This window comes from Microcaecilia unicolor, chromosome 14 (assembly GCF_901765095.1).
Source record: "Microcaecilia unicolor chromosome 14, aMicUni1.1, whole genome shotgun sequence".
Classification (NCBI taxonomy): domain Eukaryota; kingdom Metazoa; phylum Chordata; class Amphibia; order Gymnophiona; family Siphonopidae; genus Microcaecilia; species Microcaecilia unicolor.
The window spans coordinates 20,700,263-20,725,719 of NC_044044.1; the positions used below are offsets into that span (position 1 = coordinate 20,700,263).

Genomic DNA, 25,457 nt, shown 5'->3' on the forward strand with positions numbered 1-25,457 from the left:
TTTATAAGGAACTGAAGGGAAGAAATATTTAGTAACGTTTAAATCAGTGGTTCCCAAGGGGGGAAGTAGGAGGGGGGGGGGGGGACTCATTGAGGGTGGGGGAATTGTGGGGGCCCCATTCGGGGTCAAATTTTGCTGTATGGTCCCAGTGAAAATGTTGTTTGCTCTTTGGGGAATCATCTCGAACATTGCTGATCCGCAATAATGGTCTAGCTGGAGAACAGGAGGCTACAAGAAACAAAGTCTCCTGCTCGGTCTCAGAGCTACGCAGCTGAAGGATCTCCTGCAATGCAGGACAGAGGTGGTTGTACTGATTCTGTCTTTTTGTTGTCAGACCATGTGATCGTTTGGACAGACTGAAGAGGTCGACAGTGTTGTTACGTGTAACATTCCAACTAGATGTTTAAAGGGTTGAAGGGGGTGGGCGGACTATGGGAATGGACGGGAAGGAAAATGTTAAACTGTTGATGATAAGATATATTCGCCGTATTTCCCTGGCAGGTTTGATTTTGTACTATGTTTATCCTTGTTTATGAGGGTTTGTTGGTACCTCTTTTGATATAGCATCAATAAAAAAATGTTGAAACCAAATCAGTGGTTCCCAAACCTGGTCCTGGAGGCACCCCAGCCAGTCAGGTTTTCAGGATACCCACAATGAATATTCATGAGAGATTTTTTGCATGTGCTGTCTTCACTGTATACAGATTACAGTGTCGATTTGATTTCCGGCTGTGACCCCCCCCCCCCCCCATGACCAAATAAAATTGTGTCACTCCCCACCCCCAGATGTTCAGAACAATGGTGCACCTATAGAGGGGCTCACCCCTGGTCGTGATCCCAAACGTGGGTTTTATGACTACTGGGGTCTCAACCCCCAGTTTCAGAAGCTCTGCTGTAGTAGGGTCCCCCGTCTTGCCCAAGTTTTATGGACTCCACAACCACTGCGCTTGGGGACAGTAGCAAATTTATTTCCCCTGCTGATTGAGCTTCAGTGGCAGAGGTCAGGGAGTGGGGTTTTTGGTTTTTTTTTAATTTAAAAACTTCATCCTCTTTTCTTTTTCTCTTACTTTTTACATATTTTTATTGAAATTTCAACAACAGAATTACCTTATAACCTAATGATGTGTAAAACACAAAGGTCCCTAGTTATCACCTCTGACTGCAAGAACAACATCGCCACAACGCTCGTTGCATAAACGGGCTCTGCAGCAGATAACATGCGATAACGTCGTCATCGCACACTAAACATTAGTTAATAGAGGCCTTAGTAAAACGAAGCAAAAAAAACACTGCAACAGGTTGGAACGTTCAACTCGGGTAAACTTTCTCAGTGGTCGTGGATACTTATTTCTTATTGGTAAGGATTGCACGACTTCTCTTTCCATTTTGAATCCTCTTTTTCAAACGAAGCACCACCTGCAGGCAGGGCCTCCTCCTGCAACCCTAACCCTTTGTTAGTCTGCGAAGTCCTCCTGAGGGATAGGGATAGGAAGCATTTCAGTCCAAAGCGGCCATCCAAACTGTTTACCTACCCCCCCCCCCCCCCCAACACTCGCCCTCTTTCCCACTACAGTGCCCCCCAACCTAACGGGTCTGGATCTCCTTACCCCTAGAATTCCACAAGGCATTGTTAACTCACATCACTGCCCAGGGCGGCGGAGTCAAAGAGGTCTGGGTGGTGCTTCGGGTGGAGTTGCCGTCTGCGGACCATGATCTGCCAATGAAACAGAAACAAGTTGGGTGAGTGAAGGTCAACCATATCAACTCCCCTATCTGACTTCCTCTACCCTCTTTCTCTCTCTTAGTGTAATTCAAAAAGTTCACAGCGGTAGTCCGAGTTGGAGACTTTTGACGGAGCTTGGACTTATAGTAAATACTTCAATTAAATATTTGCAGTCTTAAGAATTTGGTACTGCTTGTTCCGTCTTTGGTGGTGTCCAGACTGGACTACAACTAATAGATGATTTCAGTATACTGGATGTTGATTGGGGCATCCCTCTTGTAGGGTAATCTAAAAGTAAGGAGAGCTGATCCAGCAGTTGGTAATGGAATTCACGTGAACGGAGCCATACTGGACCTATTGCTCGCAAATTGGGGGAGTGTTTCTGATGTTATATTGGGTGATCATCTGGCATCCAGCAGGTGTAGACTAAGAACGACTGACTTCTGACATCCTTCTGCTGAGACATCACGAGGAAGGGCTCCATGAAGGACAACATCTAAAACTCCAAAACTTTCTCCGACATTATTCTTGCAATGCCTATGAGATCTTCCATCTGCAGCATGGCACCAAGGTGCAGGGCCACCGAAAGACTGAGCTGCCCCCCCCACCCAAGGATCGCCCCTGCCCCCAAATCGCTACTGCTGTCGCCTCCCTCTCCCGCACCCAGGCCACCAGCACCGCAGTCCCCAGTCTCCACCTACCTTCCCGTCTGCCATCCGACCACCTTCATTTAAAAAAAAAAAAAAAAAAAAATCTCAATCGGCAGCGCAGCGCCTTCTGTGTGAAAGCGGCAGATTGCCGAGGGCGGGCCTTCCCTCACTGTGCCCGCCCTCGCGGAAGTAGGAAGTTACATCAGAGGAGGGCGGGACACAGTGAGGGAAGTACAGCCACGGCGATCTGCCGCTTTCACACAGAAGGTGGTGTGCTGACTTTTTTTTTTTTTGTTTTTTTTTTTTTAAATGAAGGTGGTCAGATGGCAGACAGAAGGGAGCTGAGGGTAGGTAGGTGGAGACGGGGGACTGTGGCACCAGTGGCCTGGGAGCATAAGAGGGAGAGAGATCCCAGCGCTGGGCTCTCCTTGGAGTCCCGGGCCTGGGGAATTTTGCCCCCCCCCCCCCCCCCCCCCCCCCCCCCTCGGTGGCCCTGCCAAGGTGACACTCCTATGACATTTTCTTCTAGAAATCTCATCAATGCAGCAATCTCTTTTAATGTGTCTACTCTCTCCAGCGGGGCCCCACAATCATCTTTTCTAATCCATGACATCTTTTCTTGGCAAAGACGCTACTGCACTGATCCAGTTCCTGCTGTGATACCATACTCATGCCAAAGTCACTTTACATAATCAAAGCCCGATCTATGAGGCTCTGTGACTATTTATAAATAAGTTAGACTTCTCCTGTCCACATGGAATAGGAAATAGGGGACTGTATTTTTTTTTTTTTTTTTTTTTTTAACTTACCGAGTCCTCAGATTCTTCACTTGATTCATTTTCTTTGATCACTGGTTCATCCTCATCGCCCTCCTCCTCTTCTTCCATCAACCTCAGCCTACAGGTGTTGGAAAAAAAAATGTGGACACGAAGCAGCGTTATATGCCAGTCAATGTTAAGCCCCCAGCGGCCAGTGTTTGAAAAACAATGCTGAATGCTGTTTATCACCTCATATTCCGCGCCAGGCCATACATGGATACTGAAATGGAATAACCAGGTTTAAAGTGACTGTCAGTATTTATCTAGGTACCAGCGATATTCAGATTGGTACATGCATAACGGTTGCCTGAATTTCGCTGCTAGTCAGGTATTTCCCAACTCCAGCACTGGACCTCCCTAGCACTAGCTAGATAGCGCTAAGGTAGTCCAATGGGATAATGAGGCTGAAAATCTAGGTATGGACCATATTAGTGGGCCTTCTGAGTAGAAGCTGTTCCTACTCGAGGTTCTGCTGCATATCAACCCCTATGACTTTGTGCTAGTCACTCTGTCAGGCCTTGGTGAAGCTCTCAACATACGCACCGCTGTAGCTCACTGTTGATGTTCTGTCTAGAGCCGCCAGCTGATGTCGTGGACTGAAGCCTCCAATCTGGCAGACGGCGAGAGTCACCTGCTGGTGTGGCAGGCTGAAGCCTCCGATCTTCTTGCAGGCGGTGAGACTTGCCCACAGGTGTAGCAGGCTGAAGCCTCCGATCTTCCCGCAGACGGTGGGAACCAATCCAGGATGGACTAGAAGAAAGGCCAGGGCAACAAAATCAACGAAGCCACGAGAGGCAGCTGTCATATTTAACCATAAAACCCACCATTTTTTTTACAGCCCAGGTCTTAGCTCCTCTCTCACAGTGACCCAGTTACTGCATTGTCTTTTTTTATTCTCCACAGAAAAGCAGGGAAGACTTGGGTACACTTGTTGGTGATGTCACCGATGGAGTTAACGTGTCAGAGCTCTCCCTAGAAGTTTGAACGCAAGCATACATGGAGCTTCCCATGCTGGGTCAGTCAAGCTAATCTACGCATCTCAGCCTGCAGCAGCTCTCCCCTCTCTATCAGCGGGACTCACAACCACACACACACACACACATACAACCCTTCCGTTTCCCTTCCCCCACACGACAGTGCCCCAGCTACTTGTGTAGTTCCTTCCACTCACTCTCCTCATACATGGGATCTTATTCTTTCTGCTTTAGCTGACCGTCACTCCCGTGACCTCCCCACTGCTATTTGATGGGTTCGTGCACCTCAGCATGTTCGCTCTTGGGTACAAGAGGGAAATAATTCTTTAGCTGATTTTCTCGCTATGGAAGCTTCTCCCACTTCTGTCTCCCAACTTCCTATCACAACTCGCTCCACTATGCCTGTTGAGACCCTCTGTTCCTACTGATGATTCTTTAGAATCTGTCTATGATTCTTAGCGAGACCACTCTGTCTACAGCGACTTAAGGATCCACAAGGATGGAGAACAAGAACCACTCTCAAAGCCAAGAGCTCCAGCTCTTCCTCCACCGGACGGCTGAAACACGTGGAAAAAGGAGAAAAGAAATGTCCATGGGATGCTGGATGGGATAGTGTGGCTGCCTTCCCCTGCTGTCTATGGAGAACACCCTTACAGGTAAGCAATGTTGCTTTCTCCGCAGACAAGTAGGGGAGATGCAGGCAGATTAGTTATGACACCAGCTACACTACATCTTGACCCAAGCTCAAAGTTATAATGCCGTTGTATCGCTCCATGGTGCGACCGCACCTAGAATATTGTGTCCAATTCTGGTCACCGCATCTCAAAAAAGATATAAAGGAATTAGAGAAGGGCGACGAAAATGATAAAGGGAATGGAACAACTTCACTATGAGGAAAGGCTGAGAAGGTTAGGGCTCTTCAGCTTGGAGAAAAGGCGGCTGAGGGGTGATATGATAGAAGTCTACAAGATAATGAGCGGAGTAGAGCGGACAGATGAAGCGTTTGTTTACACTTTCAAACAACAACAAAACCAGGGGACACAAGATGAAGCTAGAATATGGTAGATTTAAAACAAATAGGAGAAAGAATTTCTTTAGTCAGCGTGTAGTTGGACTCTGGAACTCGTTGCCGGAGAATGTAGTGACAGCAGCTGACCTTATGGAATTTAAAGGGGGTTTGGACAGATTCCTGAGGGAAAAGTCCATTGAACATTATTAATATTTTTGGGTGGGGGGGGGGTTTGCCGGGTTCTTGAAGCCTGGATTGGCCACTGTCGGAGACAGGATGCTGGGCTTGATGGACCCTTGGTCCTTTCCCAGTATGGCGGTGCTTATGTACTGATGTATAAGCTAGGGAAGAGCTTTGGCATCTTGGCTCTGTCAGTGAAGTCATCAACTAGTGTGTCCGCATTCCCTTGCAGTCTATGGAGAACACCCTTTACAGGTAAGCAACTTTCCTTTCCCCGACTCATTTAATTTCATGCCCTTTGATATTAGGCTGTTCCGATGCTCATCGTTAGAAATCTTCATGGGATCTCTGGCATCGTAGAGTTATTTTCATGCAATGCACAATTAAGCTGTGGAATTTGTTGATCAAGGATATGGTTTTAAAAAGGGGTTGGACAATTTCCTGGAGTAGAAGTCCATACTCCATTTTTAGCCAGGTAGACTTTGGAAATCCACAAGTATGAACAAGGAGGATTGTATCTTTTAGGATGCTGGGCTCGATGGACTACTAATCTGACCCAATATGGCAGATCTTATGTTCTAGTTTAAACATGTCTTGAGGGCTTCCCCATACTTAGGTCATTTCATCTCTCTCCTGGAACATTACCTGGGGGCAAACTCTGATTCAGACCCTTTCTCTGATTCCTGTTCTTCCTCCTCCCCTTCTTCTTCCTGCACACTCTGTTCTCTTGGCACCTGTTTCCTGGATTCCTTCAGTACAGTGGAGGTGAAGGGAGGGGTAGTTAATCGACTGCTCAGCTGCAGACTCTCATCATGCTTCAGCCAACTCGTGTCTTCACTCAGGGAAGTGGCTGGAAAAAAAAAAAAACCCCGACCAGGGCTTCTGAAACATCATAAACCCTTTCCTGCACGCAGGAAGGGAAACGTGAAAGTGAACATAGGAAGTGCAGGCTGCAGGAAGAAAGAGAAGGGAAAGAATGTAATAATAGCACACAGAGACATAGAAAAAAAAATGTTTTCCTACTATCTAGCCTTCTCTTCTTGGCAGGCCTCTTCTCAGGATGAGTCACAGACTCTCTACTGCTAGCTTTACTGAGAATAGAAACACCTGTATCTTCCTCGGCACCCAGGGACCGGCGGTATGCCTGTAGCAAAGTACAGGCCTTATCTCGCTGGTCTGGGGAGAGTTGGTCACTGCACGTCTTCAGATACCTGAGGCTGGAATGAGAAGTAATAGAATTAGACACTTCTCAAGATAATATTCACATCTGTTAGAGATGGCCTTGTACAAATGTTACTAGTCAATTTCTCACTTTCTTAGTGTCCTCCAGATTAGTCCAGACCTTGCAGGTTATGTCCATTGACCAGCAGGTGGAGACAGAGAATACAGAATTGTGCTGTGCTCTAGAAGACCTGTATGCAGCTCCAACAATTCAGTATTTTTCTATCTCCAGCAGGTGGAAGTGGAGTGCTCTGCAGCTTCTAGATTAGTCTCACAGAACAACTCCTGGTTCAGTTAAGTCAACTGGCTGCAATCTTTTTTTTTTGTTTTGTTTGGAAAGTCAATGACAGTACAGACTGTTCCTAAACGTACAATTTCTAACCGGCTAAAAGAAACGACAGTGTTGGCTTATCTTTTGGCGAGTCATCAGCCCTCTTCAATTTTAAAGGCTCATTCCACAAGATGAGCCGCAGCTTCTTGAGCTCATTCAAGTTCAGTTTTGCTGTCTGATATTTGTACTCTTCGTACTTTTTCTAAGCATTACAGAATAGACATAGCAGCCAGGCAAGATGCCACATTATGGCGAGGATTGCTTTTTAACATCCCCCCAAGTTCTGGACTAGTCTGTTTTCTTACCATTAATCCTTCCCACTATTCCAGAACCAGTGTTATATATGTCCCTGGTGTGGTAAGAACTCTTAAGTCAGGGTGAGCTTGTACAGTGTTCAAATTAAAGAGAAGAGGTTTGTAGAAGGTAGGCAATCAAGACGGAGGAGTGATAAAAATAACTAGTAGTGATTGTTTAAAATCTGTATATGATCTGGTTGGTTGAAAGTTTGTGCTGAGCATTTTCCCAAGAAAAGCTGAGGTTCAATGTGGCTTACATAACAAATTAAGAAGAAGCATTACAAGACAATTAATATTAATACAAGAATACAACATTTATTTTTTTTCATATTAGCTGAGCATAGATCTAAAAAAGTGGGTTTTAAGTAAACTTCTAAATGACACATAATTGACTGAGTGTCTGATATACTTGGGTAATCTTGAGTTCCAGAGTTTGGTAATTTGGTAAGAAACTTTATTGACTAATAGATCTGTAGCTGGAAACAATACTAACACTAATTAGATTGTAAGCTCTTTAAGCAGGGACTGTCTTTTTTCTATGTTTGTGCAGCGCTGCGTACGCCTTGTAGCGCTATAGAAATGCTAAATAGTAGTAGTAGTAGTAGTCTCTTGTAATCAGAGGTGATATTGTGATGTCATAATGCCTCAGGCCACCAATAAGAGCCAACCTCATCAGTGATGTCACAATGGCTTGATTGTCCTATACTTGGCTCACTTTTATTACATAGCTCTTTAAGCAGGGACTGTCTTTCTTCTATGTTTGTGCAGCGCTGCGTACACCTTGTAGTGCTATAGAAATGCTAAATAGTATTAGTAGTAATGTGACTATTTTTCGGGATCGGAGTTAAGATTACGCTACCATTTCAAGTGGGGAATATACCCTGAGATAACATTAAAGTTGAAAGCCAGAAGGAAGGAAGTGGCCTGTTCTGACCAATGTTGAAATGTGTGAAGCTGTGGGCTATGGGAAGGGTGGGGGGGGGGGGGGGGATTGGGTTTGGGAAATGCTAGAGGGAAGGGAGAAAGAGAGGGAGCAATGTTTGATCCACAGGTAAGATGGGAGGGAGAGAGAGGGGAGCAATGTGAGACCCCGCCTTGACATACATGGGTCACAGCATTTTTGGCCATGTAAATACTGAATTGTTGGAGATGCACACAGGTTTTATAGAACACAGCACAGTTCTGTATTTTTCTATCTCCACCTGCTGGTCAATGGACGTAACTGCAAGTTCCGGAATAGTCTGGAGGATTAAAGGAAAAAAAATCTCTTACATCTGTTCCTTTGTGACTAAAATCCTATGTTCACAACTCCAAGCTTTCCCATTCCTACCTCATCCTTACTGCCTACCTCAATAAGCTGTGTGCTCTGTATACTTACAGTAGCTTTTTGTCCTGTTTCAGTAGTTTGGCTGAGAATTCACAAAGGACATCCAGGAAAGCCAAGTTCTGGGGAATTACCTCAGGATCACGAGGAGCTGCAATGCCGAACGCAAACTTTATGCCATCCCTGTAAAATACAAAAATGGAAGATGTCTGCTTTTTATGGGATGGTGGTGTACAGCTCTCACATGCTTTAATACAGGAGATTTGGCAACCTTTAGTGTGATGCTAGGAGAGGATAAGGCCTAGGGTTACCATATTTGCTCACCCCAAAAAGGACACATGCCCCGCCCCCATCACCTATAACCCCACCCCCCCTTAAGTGTGTCTTATTCTCCCCTCCCCTTACTCTAGTGCCCTGGTGGTCTAGTGACCTCTTTGGGGCAGGAAAGAGCCCCCTCTTTCCTGCCCGGAGCGCTGCCCTGCATACTGTTCCCCTTGCCAACGGTCCCGGCGCCAATTCAAAATGGCCGCCGAGAGTTGACACGGCCATTTTGAACCTGCGCCGGGACTCTCAGCAAGGGGAACAGTATGCAGGGCAGCACTCTGGGCAGGAAAGAGGGGGCTCTTTCCTGCCCCGAAGGAGGTCACTAGACCACCAGGGCAGTAGAGTAAGGTAAGGGGAGGGGACTAGGATAGGACTCCACTAGGCCTGCCCGTTTGTCCATAAATTCGGACAAACGGGCAGGCTGACAAAACCCGCCCGGTTGTCCAGCCATGTCCTCAAAAATGACTTAAATGACTCAACCCTGCAAGACTTCACTATTAAAGATCGTATTGGACATTAATGAATTTTACCTCAACCCAACTTGATTGAATCTTATCTTCCCTATCCCAATACAACATTTTGTACCTATCCCGTACCGAATTTGGCGAATGCCTTCACGGTATTATGTAAGCCACATTGAGCCTGCAAATATGTGGGAAAATGTGGGATACAAATGTAACCAATAATAATAATAATAAAACCGGACACTATGGTAACCCTAGATAAGGCCCCATTCACTCTCTTATTGTGCTCAAGATCCAGTGTCCTAAGTGTCCAGCCATGAATGCTTCTTACTTGTGCAACATGACAACTGGTTCACGGCTCTTCAGCAGGTCTGGTCCAAACATGAGAGAGAAGCGCCGGGCTAAGTCTCTGACCTCTATAAATTCCGGTGCAGTACGGGCAGAAAAAGGACCCACGTCCTGCTCCAGCTCAGAGTAAAGCTGCCCAAGAACAAAAGCAGTGTAAAGACAGTAAATGATATCGCCAATATAGCAACCACACATCCGAAGTCGGGCAGGAAGTAGAATCATTTGAAATGTTACATCCTTTGCAGAATGATGATTAAACAGGAAGTGAATTACAAACAAAACCCATATCGCAGCAAACAGATGCAACCACACAGTAAGTGACATCAAGTAATACAAGTCTGATGAAGCAGGAAGTGACATCACAATCATCACTGCTGAAGTCCCAGTCCCCAGTAGCAAATTGTGACATCACTGCTAAGGTTCCAGGCTCCAAGAACAGGCAAAAAGTAACCCTTGCATGGCAGACATGCATGGTTTACCTGCTGCAGACTGAGAAGCAGGGTTCTGGCACATTGCACCTTATCGATCTGCCTTGCTCGACTCAGAGTCTCCTTAATGATGTCACCGTAATCATTGTAGTACTGGAAATGAAATATGCACAGATTAGAGAGGTATGCATCTGCGCTGGAGGCACAGAATGAGGTGCGGTAGCTGCAGACCTCTATTTTACTTTGCCATCCAGGGAAACGTAGGGTGGTTTTCTCTCCCTCCTCCCCAGCTAGGGTTACCATATGTCCGGATTTACCCGGACATGCCCTCTTTTTGAGGACATAACCGGGTTTTGCCAATCTGCCCGTTTGTCCAGACATCCGGACAAACAGGCAGATTGCTAGCCTCCCCTCCCCTTACCTACTACTGCCCTGGTGGTCCAGTGATCTCTTCGGGGCAGGGAAGAGGGGGCTCTTTCCTGCCCCGAAGAGGTCACTAGACCACCAGGGCAGTAGTAAGGTAAGGGGAGGGGGGGGGGGGGGTGACAAAATATGGTAACCCTATCCCCAGCACACCCTGTTACATATTGCTTGGAAGGGCAGCCCTCACTTTCACATAGTGTTTGAAGATGTCGGTGGCAGAGTTGAGGTCTAGGATGTTGTATATAATGAGTTTGCAGTATCCAGCCAGCAAGTTCCTTCTCTTGTGCAGTGCCTCAATTTTCATCACCTCATCTTCCTCACCTGCCAGGAAGTAAGTGAAAAATATTCAACGTATCACTCCGAGAACCAGGGACTCCTAAGTCAACTAATCTCAACAGTGCGTTATGTAGTTGCTGAAATGGTGCTACTAGTTGTTCAAAGAGTCATGGCTAGCCAATCACAGAGGAGAGGGCAAACGGGGGACACCAGACACCCTAAGTACAGTTAAACCATGGCAAAACATGCCTGGAGTCATGCAGGAACTTCCTCATGACTACAGAAGCAATTCAAACAACAGCTGTGACTATCTGCTAGGAGATTTGGCTGGAGATTCTTGCTGCTGGGATCAGAATGGGTATCGGAACAACTGTTGGAGCTCATCTGCAGAGATGAAGATGGAATGAACCACCTGGAAGCTCCAAACTCACCTTCATACTCCAGTTGGTCTAGGGCTAATAAGGGAAAATGGGGGTTTCTCTATCAGACTTAAGACCTGTGACTGTGGCAAGAGGCAAACCATGCAATAACGTTTGGTCTACCATTGCTCAAGGATGGCTCCTTCACAGTGCACGAGCGAACTAAAATGTGCTGCTCAGTACAAAGATATAGGTCTCTGGTGGATGGACATGAGACCAAGACACCATCCTAAGAACCATGGACATCCCATCATACCTTGCTACTGCGACCCCTGCCCCCGAGCTTCTGGAGAGTGAGGACCTTTGAGCTCAAATATTTATTGGCCCTGTGATCCTACATTCTGTCTCATTCAAGGGACTGGAATAACTCTGTGACTCCTGTCCTGTTACTCCTTAGCAGTACCGTCATTTTGCAGCTCGATGAAGATATGATCCATGAGGAAGCTAGCAAGCTCAGCCTGCAGTGGTGGTTCAGGCTTCAGCACCAAGCTCAGCAGGAAGCCCCGGCCGCTCTTTGTGATCTGGTAACTGAAAATCACCAGCAAGTCGCTCAGCAGTACAAAAGCCTATAAGGGCGAGATCCAACACATCTGTGAAACAGTCAGTCTCCCCTCTCCCCCCAACCACACCTTTGACATTCTATGAGGGGGCTGCAGTCTCTCTATCCCACTCCCAATACACTCTCCCAACACATACAGCCCCTGTTTCTGTTCCACTGTACGCACTGCCCTTGTCCTTCCCTTTGCAATCACAGCTCCCATCTCCAGTTCCTTCTGATATGTGTTCTCTATCTGCTGGATGTCTCACCTGTTCCCTCACTCCCAAGTCCATATCAGTCAGGCAGCTCTGGCATAGGTCAGCAAAGGAGTTCTGTTGCTGCTTCAGGACACTGAGCTGCTCCTAGGAAGGAAATTAGGATACGGCTGAAATGTAAGATAGGACCAAGAACATACTTAAGGATCAAGGGAGGTGCTCTAGTCTTGATCCCAGGACCTACGATGACTGCAGAATTGCTAGTGTAATATTATTCCGTATTAGCAATCTTATGGTATTAAATGTATTCTCTGGATAGGATCTTCTCCCCTCCTACCTGGCTTGGCATGGAGCTGGAGACTTGGGCCAATTTCCACAGGATGAAGAAATAAGCACATGTGAGAGCTGGCATCATGATCTGCACGCACAAAGAAGAGACCTGCCGTCACCACCGTGTCCCATTGTCCTGCAACCCCTTCAGTTTCAGCACATCGTCTCCCAACCCCGTGCTGTCCACCACTGTTCTACAAATGCTCCTGCTCCACCACAATGTCTCCCGCATGCCACAGACCCCTGGTCCCCTTCAACCCCACAACCATGCCTCCCATTCCTCCTCCTTCCCAATCCCAACAGCAATCTCTCAATCTCTCTATGCCCCAGCCCAGTTTCCCCCCTCGTGACTACTTCTTCCACTTGTTTTGAGAAGCAGAAAGTGTCTGGGTTACTTGTTTGGGGATCTCTCCTGTGTCGATCCCCTTTCTCAGGAGGCGGCAGCAGGGGTCGAAGAGCTCCCATCTCGTCATATCATGAGCACTGCCATAACAGAGAGTGTGAGTGAGACAAACACACAGAGGCCCGATGGCAAAACCACAGCTAGTCAGATATATCCCAACAAGGAGAAAAAAAAAAGGCACAGATATGTGGCAAGCTGGGCTGAAGCACAACTGCTCTACGTACATGGTTATAGGAAGGAAGGAAGGTACCACTGAAAATTCCTTCCCTGACTGAAATAAAGCTTTCCTTGAAGAGAGAGGGAAAGATAAAACCAACAATTTAAATTTCATTCAGGCAGAAAAAACATAACCAAGAAAACATAAGAGAGGAAAAAAACCCTCCAAACCCCATTTAATGTAACAAGATAACAACTTTGCTTTGCACGGGTATTCAATCATAGATCAAACCTCCTAACATCATTTTTCATCTTTAGTAGATGAAAAATTAGAACTTTTTCCATATCCTGAAGATTGAAAGCCCATTTCAAGCAAACTTATGCAAACATTTGGGTCTGACCAGCTAATTTTCTTTCCTTGCATCCAACCAGATGAGTCCAGAACACATGGGTTACGCCTGTCAGCCAACAGATGGAGACAGAGGCCTAAGAGGCACCATGTAGCTACAGCTCACTAGTATTCATGTAACAAAGTCAATGTTGACTATCCAAAGGAAGTATTCCCTATACCAAGATACAAAAGAGAACTCAGGGTTCCAGACTACTAAAACGGTACCTTGGGGAAAACTGAAAGAGCTGCCTACTTCATGCAGTGAACACAAACTAAATTTTTTTCCCTGGGAGCAATTCCTAATGTGGAACCTTGCATCGTTCAAGGCAGTTTTAGGTTCTCTTCTATCTAAAACTGAATCATGTCTGCATACCACAGACACCTCAGCTGATCCGGTGCTACAAGGATCACCAACCCAGGATAAGACACCATACTCTGCAACATGGAAAGATGTAGAACATGTCTGCTTGAGGCCACTTCTGAAGTATAGCATCTAGGTCTGACAATCCCAGCTCTTTCCTTCAACTGAGATACTGAGAAACTTTGCCTTTCCAACCAGATGCCATCAAGTCCATCACAAAGACCCCCCACCTGTGAACATAGCAAAGGCCGCTCTTAATAATTCCACTGGGTCCAACATGTCTGCTCAAAAAATCCGCTTGCACATTCTTGGTTCCTGTTATGTCACCAACACACCTTGAAGATTTGTTCTCCCAGCAAAATAGCCTGGTAATTTCCCTGGCCACTCCTTGACTCTTTGTACTGCCTGTAGCATTGTCAGAGAAGATTTGGACAGACTGCCTTCCCCTAAACCAAGGGTTAAAAGGCCTCCTGCGCCCTCCTGATTACTCAGGTCTCCAATCAGTTGATAGACCATTAGCCTCTATTCTCGTCCGGCAACCCTAAGCCTCTGAAGGTCTTGGCAGTCATTCGGACAGTGGAGACTGCAGGGGCAAGAGCGACTGGGGATCACTCCTGCCCCAGTTAGGCTACTACACCACCAGGGCTTCTAAGGTAGGCCCAAGAAGGGCCTAGTGATGGTAGGAAGTCAGTACTTTTGGTCAGGAGGTGGTTTCAGTTTCAGCCAAAAATGCACTGAATTGGAATTTCGGCACTGAAGCCGAAAATGAAACTCTGTGAACCTCTACTTCTGTCTATAAAAACTCCTCCACAGCCTTCAAATCAGGACATTTAAGGCCTTCTTACAAATTAACCAAAAACGTTTTCTTCTATTTCTTTATCTGTTTGTTCTGTTTATTTATTTTTTTAGAGAAAGGGAGTCTATTCAACTCAAACACTGTCTGGCTGACACTGCAGGGGACAGACCTGGACTCCTCCAGTTATCCCCGAAGTGTTGATGCCCTAGATACTTCTTTGTCCACCTAAGTTCAATTGGGGGCCCATAATTAAATTCACAATCCCAACCAGCTGGCTTTTTGAGCATAAACTACTACTAAATCCTGAAAAAAGACAATAGCTTGTTGGATAACAGGTCATAGTTCAATACCGACTTTAATTCCTACGTTGTTTGACAGGCCAATTGTCCCGGTACAATCTGTCAAATACTTTAGGTGTAATCACAGATTCAGCTCTATCGTTTAATGATCAGATATCAGCGGTAGTAAAAAAAAATCTTTTTATCATCTAAGGCAATTACGCTCTATTATAAATACAATAGATAATAACTCATTGCGTATTTTGGCCTATGCATACATTATGACACGCCTCGATTATTGTAACATCTGCTATGCGGCCATTACAAAAATTTAACTTGAAACGCTTACAAACTATTCAAAATACAGCTGCTCGTATAATTTGTAGAGCTTCAAGGTATGATAAGGCTACGCCTTTATTACGTCAACTACATTGGACTCTGATTCACCTGAGAATTTCTTTTAAGGTTCTCATCCTTACATACAAAGCGTTATATCTATCCACACCATCATATCTTGCGAATTTAACTATTCCATACACACCGTCACGAACTTTACGTTGACTTACTGATAATAGGTTGGTAATCCCACCACCTTCAAGAAGAGCGAGGTGGGAATCAACGCGAGCTTCAGCCTTCTTTTTCTTATCACCATCATTGTGGAATTCTCTCCCAAAATATATTAGGGTAGAAGAATCATTGATGCTCTTTCGTAAAGCTTTAAAAACGTATTTCTTTCAAATAGCTTTAGATACCTAGTGCTGTTTATAAAGGGAAATTCAGTGTCATTTATTTGGGGAGAACCACTCAGGAAATGAAATATGGTTTATTTGAACAGGGAATATATTATGTTAAGGTATTATTTGAGTGTGCTATATATGAGTGATATATGTAATTGGTTTGCTTTCTCTGGTATGGAAGTTTTGTTAAAACTGTCCTATCATAAATGGATTTCTTTTATGTTAGAATACGGTTGTATTTTTTTATTTGTATTTTTAAGATATGATTATATGTCATTTATATTTTAAAGATGTAAACCATTCTGATTTGCTATATAAGAAGTAACGATAGTAAATAAATAAATTGATAAAATGATAAACCCTAAGCTGCATGAAGTACTTGAGACTGAGAATACCGGTGAGCTGTAGCTGCACAGTGCTCTTAGTCTCTGTCTCCATCTGCTGGCTGGCTGGCATAACTCATGCATTCTGGACTCACTGTGTTGTATTATCTGAATAGTTTAAAATTGTACTAGTGGAATATTTTTCTGTTTTTGTTGCCCTATTTAGTTTCCTACTGCCCCTTCTCTACTGCATACCCAAGACAAAGACGGAAAAAGAGTTCAAGAAGTTTCAAGAAACATATAACATGGAGAGGGGGGCACTGGAAAACTGACCTCTCCACCACCTCATCCATTAGGTAACACTGCTTTGTCCCAGTCAACACCAATCCCAGCTTCCCAGAGTGACTCACTTGTGCAACACAGAAATCCGCTTCAAGCTAGCAGACGTGTTATAAACCTCATCTTCATCTGGATCGTTGGTCTGTAATAGTTGAAAACACCCCAGCCCCCAGAAACAAAACATTAGAATCACACAAGAGCAGTATTCCTGTTTAAAGATGTATGGTCGCAGACAGTACACCTCCTTCTTTCTTCCCACAGTCCCCAGAATATTCTCCTTCCTTGTCGTCATCAGTAGCAAATCCAGAGACTTGTGGGTTTCATCTACCAGCAGGTGGAGACAGAGAACACTGAAGAGTGCCACATATAGGACAGTATGCTCCTTGGTTAATCAGCGAGTTCTCTATTTCCAGCAGGCAGAAGACAGGCCCTTGCAAGCTCCTGGTCTCATCTTCAGCTATTGCTCCTGTTCTAGGTTTGCCTGGTCCAGTCGAGCTTGGGGGCGTTTAGGTTGCTTGGTGCCTGATCTAGGGGTACACCTGGTGGTGCCAGGTCCCTTTCCTCCCCCCCCCCCACACTTTGCCGCACTCTGAACAGGTCTCTCCCTTCCCCTCTGCAACCACAGCCATCTTGGACTCCCGTGATGCTGTTCTTCTGGATGAATGCTCCCGTTCCTTCTTCAGGGTCCAGTTCTCTCTCTCTCTCTCCTGTCTCTTTATTCTGGGGCTCCAGCTTATTCACAGGGGTCTTTGTTATGCATATCTTATAAAAAGGTCTCGCTCCTGTTCTAGGTCTGTTCATGCTTCTCAGTCTCTGCTAATCAGACCCCCTTTCCAAGAGGAGACCACGAATGTGGTTTCTGAGCCAGAATTGTTCTCTCCTCCTTCGCCTACCCCACTGTAGGGGGTGTTTCCACGGCTTCTGAGCCTTCTGTTTTACCTGAGGAACTGGAGGAAGGTGAAATTTTGCAGGTTGAGGCAGCTAATCCCACGGCTGTCCATGTATTTCATAGGGAGGAACTGCCCTCTTTAATCACTAAAGCTCTGCAGGTGCTGAATATTTTGTCTCCTGACAAAAACCGTCTTCATCTAATCTGAATATGGCCAAGTACAAAGAAGCTTCTCCGGTCCACGAGGCTATGCAGGAGTTAATCTCTGCGCGATGGGCTACTCAGGTCTCAGACTGACGAAAGCGACGTCTTGCTTCTATCCTGTTCTTAGGGGGAATTGGAAAAGTTTAAGTTGCCTAAGGTGGATGCTCTGGTGACCGTAACAAGCGTCTAGTGGCAACTGCCAAGGACATCTGCTTGGCTGAACCTCTGATAAGATCGTACAAAGAGTCAGCCAGATATGCCAATCCCATCTCCATAGCAGGAAACTAAAAGACACATGAGGCTCAGAAACAGAGTTGACATCTGCCACTTGCTGGACCCAGCTACGGCAGGCTCTAGCCGCATAACAGCAGCAAAACGGTTGCCTGGAGACAGAGAGCCACAACTTCAAAGGACAGTTTTAAAGATGATTCCAGCTTCCTATCTTGGACATCCTTCAGTGCTATGCCACCTTCCATCGGAAGGGTAGTCTTTTTAGGCAGTAAGGCCACCGGAACATCTACCTTAGGCAACTTAAACTTCTCCACCTGTTGGTAGATGGACATACCCCACTGGATTCATCCACTGTGACTAAAGGAAAGAAAATGATCAGGTAAGGCATAATTTTTTCTTCAGTCTCTCCTGCTGCATACCTGCATTAACTCCTCCACTTCCTGCAGGAACTTGTCTACCAGATGGTCAAGAAGCTGACTGCGGACGATGTCTGCACGGTTGTAGAAGGCATGCTCTTCTCGACACAGGATGTAGAGAACCCGGGCACAGGCCTCCAGCACGTCCAGCTCCGTGTGCTTCTCCACAATCTCGCAGACTTGTCGTAACAGGAGGTCTAGGTACTGCCGAGATAGGCCAGGATGGGGTGCCAGAAAGACAGAAGACATTTGTCTGATTTTTGTGTGTGTTTTCTTAGGCTCATTATTTAGACTGTAATCAAAATGAAGCGATCAGAAGTATGTAAGTTTAACATCAGATGCTATATAATTAGAGCTTCCGATGTTAGGTTTTAACTGATAAACCCCAATAAAATACTACTGGTGCAAAAAAATAAAATAAAATAGGTCTTTATTGGAATACAGTCTGCTTACTTTCTCCAGGCGACCTGTGCAATAAGTTTCCAGCTCCAGGAAATGGGGGACTCGCAGCAGAGCAGTCACCTTCTCGGCATCTGCAGAAAACTAGACAGCAAAACCAGGTTCAGCTCTATGTGTATCACCTGTCCTGGAGATTTGCAGGAGAAAGGACCCTGGACTATCTCGCCCACCCCAAGGAAGGGCAGGAAGTCCTTACTTTGCCTAACAGCTGTGGGAGCACTAAGATCATATGCCGAGTAAGCCTCATTTTGTCTTCAGTCTGCACTTTCCTCTCCTTTGCGGTGGATGCCTGGACCATACAGATAAATGGAAGGAATTAAACAGAGGTAACAATCTCTCCCCCTCCCCCAAATCATCATTGCTCCCCTGCCTTTTCCAAGACTAAACAGCTTCTCCTCATCCACAGTACTGTAAAGCAATGATGCTGTAGATCCACAGAGGGGAAAAGTCTAAAACAGAGAGAGTAAACAGCCCAGCAGAACCGAAGGAGACCACAGCCACCTCCCTCAAGGGTAGAACTTGTACCTTTTTCCCAGCGACTCTTCCAACTGGTGGGTGACCTTCAATTGCCTGCCTCATACTGGCCACCATAATCTCTGTCAGCGCGCTCTCCTGTCTATCCCCCAGACCTGCAGAGAGACACGCAGACAGAGGGATCTTTCCCTGGTACTAGAACATACAATTATTATGACCTCCAGCCACTTTAGAACACATTTCTTTCAGTATATTGCTATTCCTAAGATGCAATTATTCCAGGAAAACAGGGAAGATAGAGCAGGGTCACCCAGATTGTCCATTTCCACCTGCCTACCCATGCTTTCACAAATCCTACTTCATTTGTGGTTTTCTGTGTCCCTTTGCATCTATCCAGGCACGCTTGAATTCCGATATTTCTTAAACACATTAACTGGAAGTCTGTTCCATGCATCCACCACCTTCTCAGTGAAAAACGTATTTACCCACATGCCATTTAGGGCCTTACGTTCTTCAGAAGGTGACCCCCCTTCCATATCACACTCTATGCAAAATGCTTTTTTTAGTAACAGCACATTTAAAATAAACTAGAGAAAGCATTTCTTTTTCACTTATTGTAGCTGTGGAATCTGTTACAAGCAGCAGCAGTCAAGGCAGGTAAGAAAGATGGATTTAAAAAAGGTTTAGAAAATCAAGGGAGAAATCGTACCCGAATTCCAGCTATTGCACCGAATGGGCTGACAGAGGAGTGACGGGGAAGGAGTAGTTAATTCCAGGGTCCTGCTGCATGAATGTTGCCCGTTGGTGATGTCACTCACTGTGCAAGCATCTTTAAAAAAAAAAAAAAAAAAAGGACCCCCATCTCCATGGCACTTGGCCACTAGCGTGTGGCCGAAGGAGCACGACTGGCCCCTTTGTTGCGTGCCGAATTGAAATAGTTGATGGCTCTTTGAAGAAAGAACGACGGGGAAGAAGGCGGCAAAATCAGAGGTGCCTCCAGTTGTCCTGTTGCCAAGTTGGGAGAACATGAGGATAGACTTAGGAATGCGAAGAAATTAACTGCGCAATGCAAAATTCTGCAAAGGGAAAACCCTGCAGCTGCTTTCTCTTCCTTTTCCCTCATAAAACCCCTCAGCTTGCTCTCTTGTCCAGAAAGAACGCTCAGCCATTTCTTTCTCTATATCATCACCAAAATCTGTCCCTTCTTTTCTGAACACATTACCACAGCCCACATCCATACTCCTCACCTCTCACAGCACCCTGTTCCTCACAGCTCACCCACTGAACCATCTCTCTCCCCTTCTATTTGTTCAAAATTTCTGCTGCATAACTTATCTTCCGTCAGTGTCCCTACACTTGCAAACCCTTCTTCTCAAGTCACGTCATTGGTTTTCTATCTATTTCCACGTACTGTTCAAACTTTTCTTACTGCTCTACAAATGCATTCATTCTAAAGTTCTGTTTTTAATTAGTCTAGTGTTTTTACCACCACCCCAAATTCCTATGTACCAGCCACCTACAATTTGGGATGATAAAAAGACTAGGAAGGCCATGTTTGAGAAAAGTAATTTTTACTACCTACACCATACAGATACAATCAATGATTTTCTCAATGGGAGAATGGAACTACTACCCAAAAGTGTTCGCCACCCTCGTTTCTCCAAAGTAATACTCTGATCAAGCTGCTTATATACTAAAATTGACAAGCTAACAATTCATTTACTTCTGCAAATTATTTTCCACTTTTACTGGGTACTTTCCACAGAGGTCCATACAGTTCTCTTTTTCCCAGGATCTATTTCCCTTATGTTATTCCCCTTAGGTTGTTAAACCACGTTATCTTGTTTATGAGGTTTTTATGACTTCTTTTTTCTCTAAAATGTCTGCACCCTTTTGGTACTTCTCTTTTCCCAGAACAAAGGGTGTCTTCAGCATCTCATAAGTTTCTAAAGTCACACAGGCTGGTTACCTGTTTATTCTTTTAGGCCCTGGTCTTAAGGCTCATGGCTGTGCCCATATTCTACAGTTCCTCATTAACTTTCCTGTCTTATCTTTCCCTCATCAGGTAAGTCACTATCTGTACCCTTCTCCATTGCCAACTCCAGACTTCATTTTTTCCATTTTGCTATGCCACACGACTGAACAGACTCCTTAAGTTGATACGCCAAGCTCCATCTCTGGCCGTCTTCAAATCTAGTCTAACAACGCACCTTTTTGAGGCTGCTTTTAACTCCTAACCCTTACTCATTTGTTCAGTACCCATGTTTTATCATTTCCACCTTAGTAATTCCCTTATTCCTTATTTGTCCTGTCTGTCCTAATTAGATTGTAAGCTCTGTCAAGCAGGGACTTTCTCTTCATGTCCAGTGTACAGCGCTGCGTACATCTACTAGCGCTACAGAAATGATAAGTAGTAATAGTAGTAGTCTTTGGGATTCCGCACAGAATCTTGCTACTGTGGGATTCCGGAATCTTGCTACTCTTTGGGATTCTGCACAGAATCTTGCTACTCTTTGTCCTTATCCCTGATTTGTCCTGTTTGTCTGTCCTAATTAGACTGTAAGCTCTGTCGAGCACGGACTGTCTCTTCATGTCCAGTGTACAGCGCTGAGTACGTCTTCTAGCACTACAGAAATAAATAGTAGTCTTTGGGATTCCGGAATCTTGCTACTCTTTGTCCTTATCCCTTATTTGTCCTGTTTGTCTGTCCTAATTAGATTGTAAGCTCTGTAGAGCAGGGACTGTCTCTTCATGTCCAGTGTACAGCGCTGCGTACGTCTAGTAGCGCTATAGAAATGATAAGTAGTAGTAGTCTGAATAATGAGCATTGTAGAGCAGGGCCTGTCTCTTTATGTACAGTGCTATGTACGTCTAGTAGCCCTATAGAAATAAGTAGCACTACTGATAGTCATCATCTTTCCACCCTGCAGCAACTGCTCTCATTCCTGTTCTACATAACCCCAGCTTTCTGTATCTGATAATCCTCTGCAAGGGGGAAGAAAGCAGCTGCTAATTTGAACCACATGGGACACCGTACAGCCACATGGTTCAAATTAACAATCTGACACCAGGCAGCAGGAGGAGGAGGAGGATGTGGCTCAACGAGCATCACTTTATATGTATATTACTTCCAGATATCTCAGTATGCTTATGAGAATGCTCTCTGAATTGTTAACACAGATTTCTAATAACCTGAATCATTCTATAGAGAACTGGATTTTTTTAAAGGTTTTTATTTCTTTTATTGTATTACGTGTGCCATAAACTTATTGGATTGAACTTTGTTCAAGGAAGGTGAAATATAAATTTAACCTAAGAAGCAAGATATAGACAACGAAGAGAACTGGACCTAGTATGGATCCTTGTGGCACCCCCACTGGTCACTTTCCTTTCATCAGCATGGACCGTTGACCACTGCTCTTTCACTCAACTGACATCTCTCCCAGTTTATAATTAGATTGCTCACCAGTCTTCCATGTAAAACAGCACCATAGACTTTACTGAAATCTGGATAAGCCATATCTGCTGCACCCTCCCCCTGAATTATTCTACTGGTCATTTCAAAGAATTCAAATAAGTTTGTTCAGTAAAACCATCTGCATGTAATAGTAATATTACCTATGGCAGGGCTTGACAAATCACAGGCACTGGTGGTTCATGGCCTTATGATCCCTTTAGGAGCAAATCACAAAGAAATACTTTTTTTTCTCTTTGTCTCCATCTGCTGCTCAACAAACATAACTCACAATTTCCAGACTGTTCTGTGAGATGCTCAGAAGTTATTTCTATGTTTCAGCTTTACTAGAAACTTCACATTCAGAGGTGGCCTAACCAGCCACTCCTCTTTTGGTTACCTTTGCTTTAATTTCAGATAAAGACGGTTCTAAGTCTTTATTTCAAAAACAGAGATTAAAACTTTTTGAATTTTAAAATTCGTATATTCACAGATGTTTCACATAAAGCACAAAGGAAAAGGAAACAACTTCTTCTATTGAGACCTGCAGTTTTGCGATTGGGAGCGTTGTTTTTTTTCCCTGCAAATGTGTGATTAAGTATAGATCACAAAAATATGTTTAAAAATTTTTTTTCAGCAGCTCTCTGTTTTTGTTTCTTCTAGAGGAATTATGGATAGAGGAAGGGCTTTTCTTGAGGGGCTACTTGGGGGTACTGAGTACCGGCACCTTTTCCATTAACTGCTAAAATTGACTCATGGTCCCCAAGTTTTAATGAAAGATCTCAGGCTCTACACACCAATTCTGCCTTGTCATGGATTCTGTGACTGGTTGCAGGGGGTCTGGCTATTGTGGGGAGGGTCCCTCAGTGATCACCCCACCCCTGAAAGGTGGCTGACATTTGAGTACGACACCTTTTTTTGCTGGAAAAAAATGCACTATAGAGGCAATAGGACCTCTTCTCCCATACATGGGGCAGAAGATGCCGCATAATAGGAAGTATCTTCTGTATTAGAGCTTGGTATTGTTTACCAGCTTTTTTCTTTCTCTTGGAATTTGTTCCTCTACTTGGTCTGCCCTTAAAATTGAGGACTGGAGTTAAGTGACATTTATTCTTACTGGATGTGTAATTTTTTCTTCTCTTATTTATTTTATTTATTTATTTATTGCACTTGTATCCCAGATTTTCCCACCTATTTGCAGGCTCAACGTGGCTTACAAAAACCTGTAATGGCATCACCATTTCAGGGAACAGAGATACATTTGGTGGTACAAAGATATCAATAACAACAAGGCTAATAGTCGATCTACTCAAGCAGTTGCAGAAAGAAGACGATCAAATTGAGGGAGGGGTGTTGATGTGTTGTAGTTAATGGATTCTCGTGGTAAGCCTTGGTGAATAGATAGGTTTTCAACGATTTGCGAAAGTCTGTTATTTCGTTAATTGCTTTCAAGTGGTTTGGGAGGACATTCCGCATCTGCATTTTCTGAACAAGCGGATGCTTGGTTTATAGAAATGTAAATTTCAATAAAAGAGTAGCTATTTCTTCCTGGTTCAGCAGCATACGGTTCTTGGTGAGATCAAGTCACATGGTGTCCAAACTCCTGTGCTGATTTCATAGTCTCCACCTTGTAATTCCTTTGTCTTCTTCCCCTACTATTTTTGGTCTATCAGTCTTTCCTTTGACTGTGAATACCGACTCAGACTTCCTCTGAATCCCCTACTGCTAACAAGGCTTCCTTTAAAAATCATTCATTTTCTTTAACTTGTCCCTTCTAATAACTAAGACCCTTACTCCAGGCAGTACAGTTAGGTAGGGGATCTAGTGTTTACACTAAACTATAATATGCGTCAATCACTAGACACCAGGTCGACCCCGAGCATTACACTAGTGATTCCACCACAATCTGTACAATGCCAGATTCAGTGTGTCCTCAACTAGCTTATTGACAAATACTTCAGAGTGTTGGTTGTGACCAAGGAGTCAATTTTCAAAGAAGCACCATACTGCCCGACTTGGCTAGTCAAAATCTGGCCAAGTTCAGCACATTTTCGGTAAAACAGACATTTGTTTCCTAAATTTCGGCACTTAAGTGGAGGTGCTTCGTACTGATCATCAGCTGACCAACTAACCCATTTCCCCCCCCTCCCACCACCACTTTAACCCCAATCCCAGGACCACCCACTTACTTTAAAATCTTTAGTAATAGGCTACCAGCATGTGTCTCTCTGCCCATGCTTCTCTTAAAGAAGAGTTGGGAATCTCTTGGGAGGCAGAAGAGGAGAGAATGGGGTAAAGAAAAGAGGAAAAGACAGTGATTCTACAATTCCTGACTTACCTTCCTGTCCGTCAGTGGCTTCCTCCAACAAGAGGTCAGTCATCCCCTCCCAGTCCTTCAGAAGTGGCCCTGTCCAGTCCCACAGGCTGTCCACCAAGTAGGCTGCATGCTCATGCAGCTGGGAAACAGGAAAGACGGAAGGACTGTGAGCCAATTACACACCTACACATGGGTTCATTGTATCAGGAGAACAGGACGGGACACACAAGCAGTGAAAGGGGAGACAGGTTTACACATATGGGGACATACAACACCCTTGTCCCTCTTTCACTGCCTCTTATGCCTTCTGCATAGCGAAAGAAGAACATGGTATATTACAACGGACTATACTCCCCATACATAAGGTGGGGATTCTTCCCTATCTGTCTTGCTTACCTCACTCTCGATAAAGAATGCCACCAATAGTCGATGAAAGGACCCACCAGGGCTGCGATGACCCCTCTCCTTGCCTGCCGCTGTTCTACCATCCAATTCAAACAGCCTATGGTCATAATTGCCAAAATTTGAGTTTAAGTAATTAATTTTAATGTTCCGTTTGCCACACTCCTTGGATTACGTAAATACAAAGTTTATTTTTCTCTCTTTCTTTTTTTAAATAACTTGAGAAGGAAATATTCAGTCTGTCAGAACAGAGTAGACAGATAGGGGACCCCCCCCCCCCCCACCCCGCATGCCTAGGAAATTCTTCCAGGGGTTTCTGAACTTTGGCAGAGCAAAGAAGGTCCCTGTTTGAGAAAATCTGATGACGTCACGGATAGTGTGGCTACATCGATCCTACTTGTTGACGGAGAATATAAATGACATGAGTCACATAGCACCCCACCCCCCCCTCCAATCAACTTCCTTCCTCTCTAATACAGGAAATGAGGTCAGCCTAAGCCAGGGGTGGGCAACCACAGCTTGAGGGACACAACCTA

General features: G+C 44.8%; 1 protein-coding gene across 2 annotated transcripts in view; it reads right to left on the bottom strand.

The window, feature by feature from the left end:
- STAG3 (stromal antigen 3) overlaps positions 1 to 25,457 on the bottom strand; it is a 47,080-nt gene that overhangs the window by 12,346 nt on the left and 9,277 nt on the right. Inside the window, exons 13-33 of one of the 2 annotated variants that reach the window (XM_030187198.1) lie at positions 24,916 to 25,021; positions 24,541 to 24,658; positions 18,800 to 18,903; positions 18,471 to 18,563; positions 18,269 to 18,358; positions 17,819 to 18,019; positions 16,147 to 16,217; positions 12,687 to 12,774; positions 12,299 to 12,379; positions 12,016 to 12,108; positions 11,612 to 11,774; positions 10,701 to 10,834; positions 10,142 to 10,243; positions 9,646 to 9,794; positions 8,581 to 8,709; positions 6,378 to 6,571; positions 6,000 to 6,204; positions 3,735 to 3,941; positions 3,183 to 3,270; positions 1,640 to 1,714; positions 1,115 to 1,472 (exon numbers count right to left, since the gene is read on the bottom strand). In XM_030187198.1, coding sequence (XP_030043058.1) covers positions 1,455 to 1,472; positions 1,640 to 1,714; positions 3,183 to 3,270; positions 3,735 to 3,941; positions 6,000 to 6,204; positions 6,378 to 6,571; positions 8,581 to 8,709; positions 9,646 to 9,794; positions 10,142 to 10,243; positions 10,701 to 10,834; positions 11,612 to 11,774; positions 12,016 to 12,108; positions 12,299 to 12,379; positions 12,687 to 12,774; positions 16,147 to 16,217; positions 17,819 to 18,019; positions 18,269 to 18,358; positions 18,471 to 18,563; positions 18,800 to 18,903; positions 24,541 to 24,658; positions 24,916 to 25,021 — 2,509 coding nt within the window. In that variant the 3' untranslated portion in view covers positions 1,115 to 1,454. Of the gene's footprint in view, positions 1 to 1,114; positions 1,473 to 1,639; positions 1,715 to 3,182; positions 3,271 to 3,734; positions 3,942 to 5,999; positions 6,205 to 6,377; positions 6,572 to 8,580; positions 8,710 to 9,645; positions 9,795 to 10,141; positions 10,244 to 10,700; positions 10,835 to 11,611; positions 11,775 to 12,015; positions 12,109 to 12,298; positions 12,380 to 12,686; positions 12,775 to 16,146; positions 16,218 to 17,818; positions 18,020 to 18,268; positions 18,359 to 18,470; positions 18,564 to 18,799; positions 18,904 to 24,540; positions 24,659 to 24,915; positions 25,022 to 25,457 lie in introns of those variants that run through there. The other variant, XM_030187197.1, reaches the window with a different exon arrangement.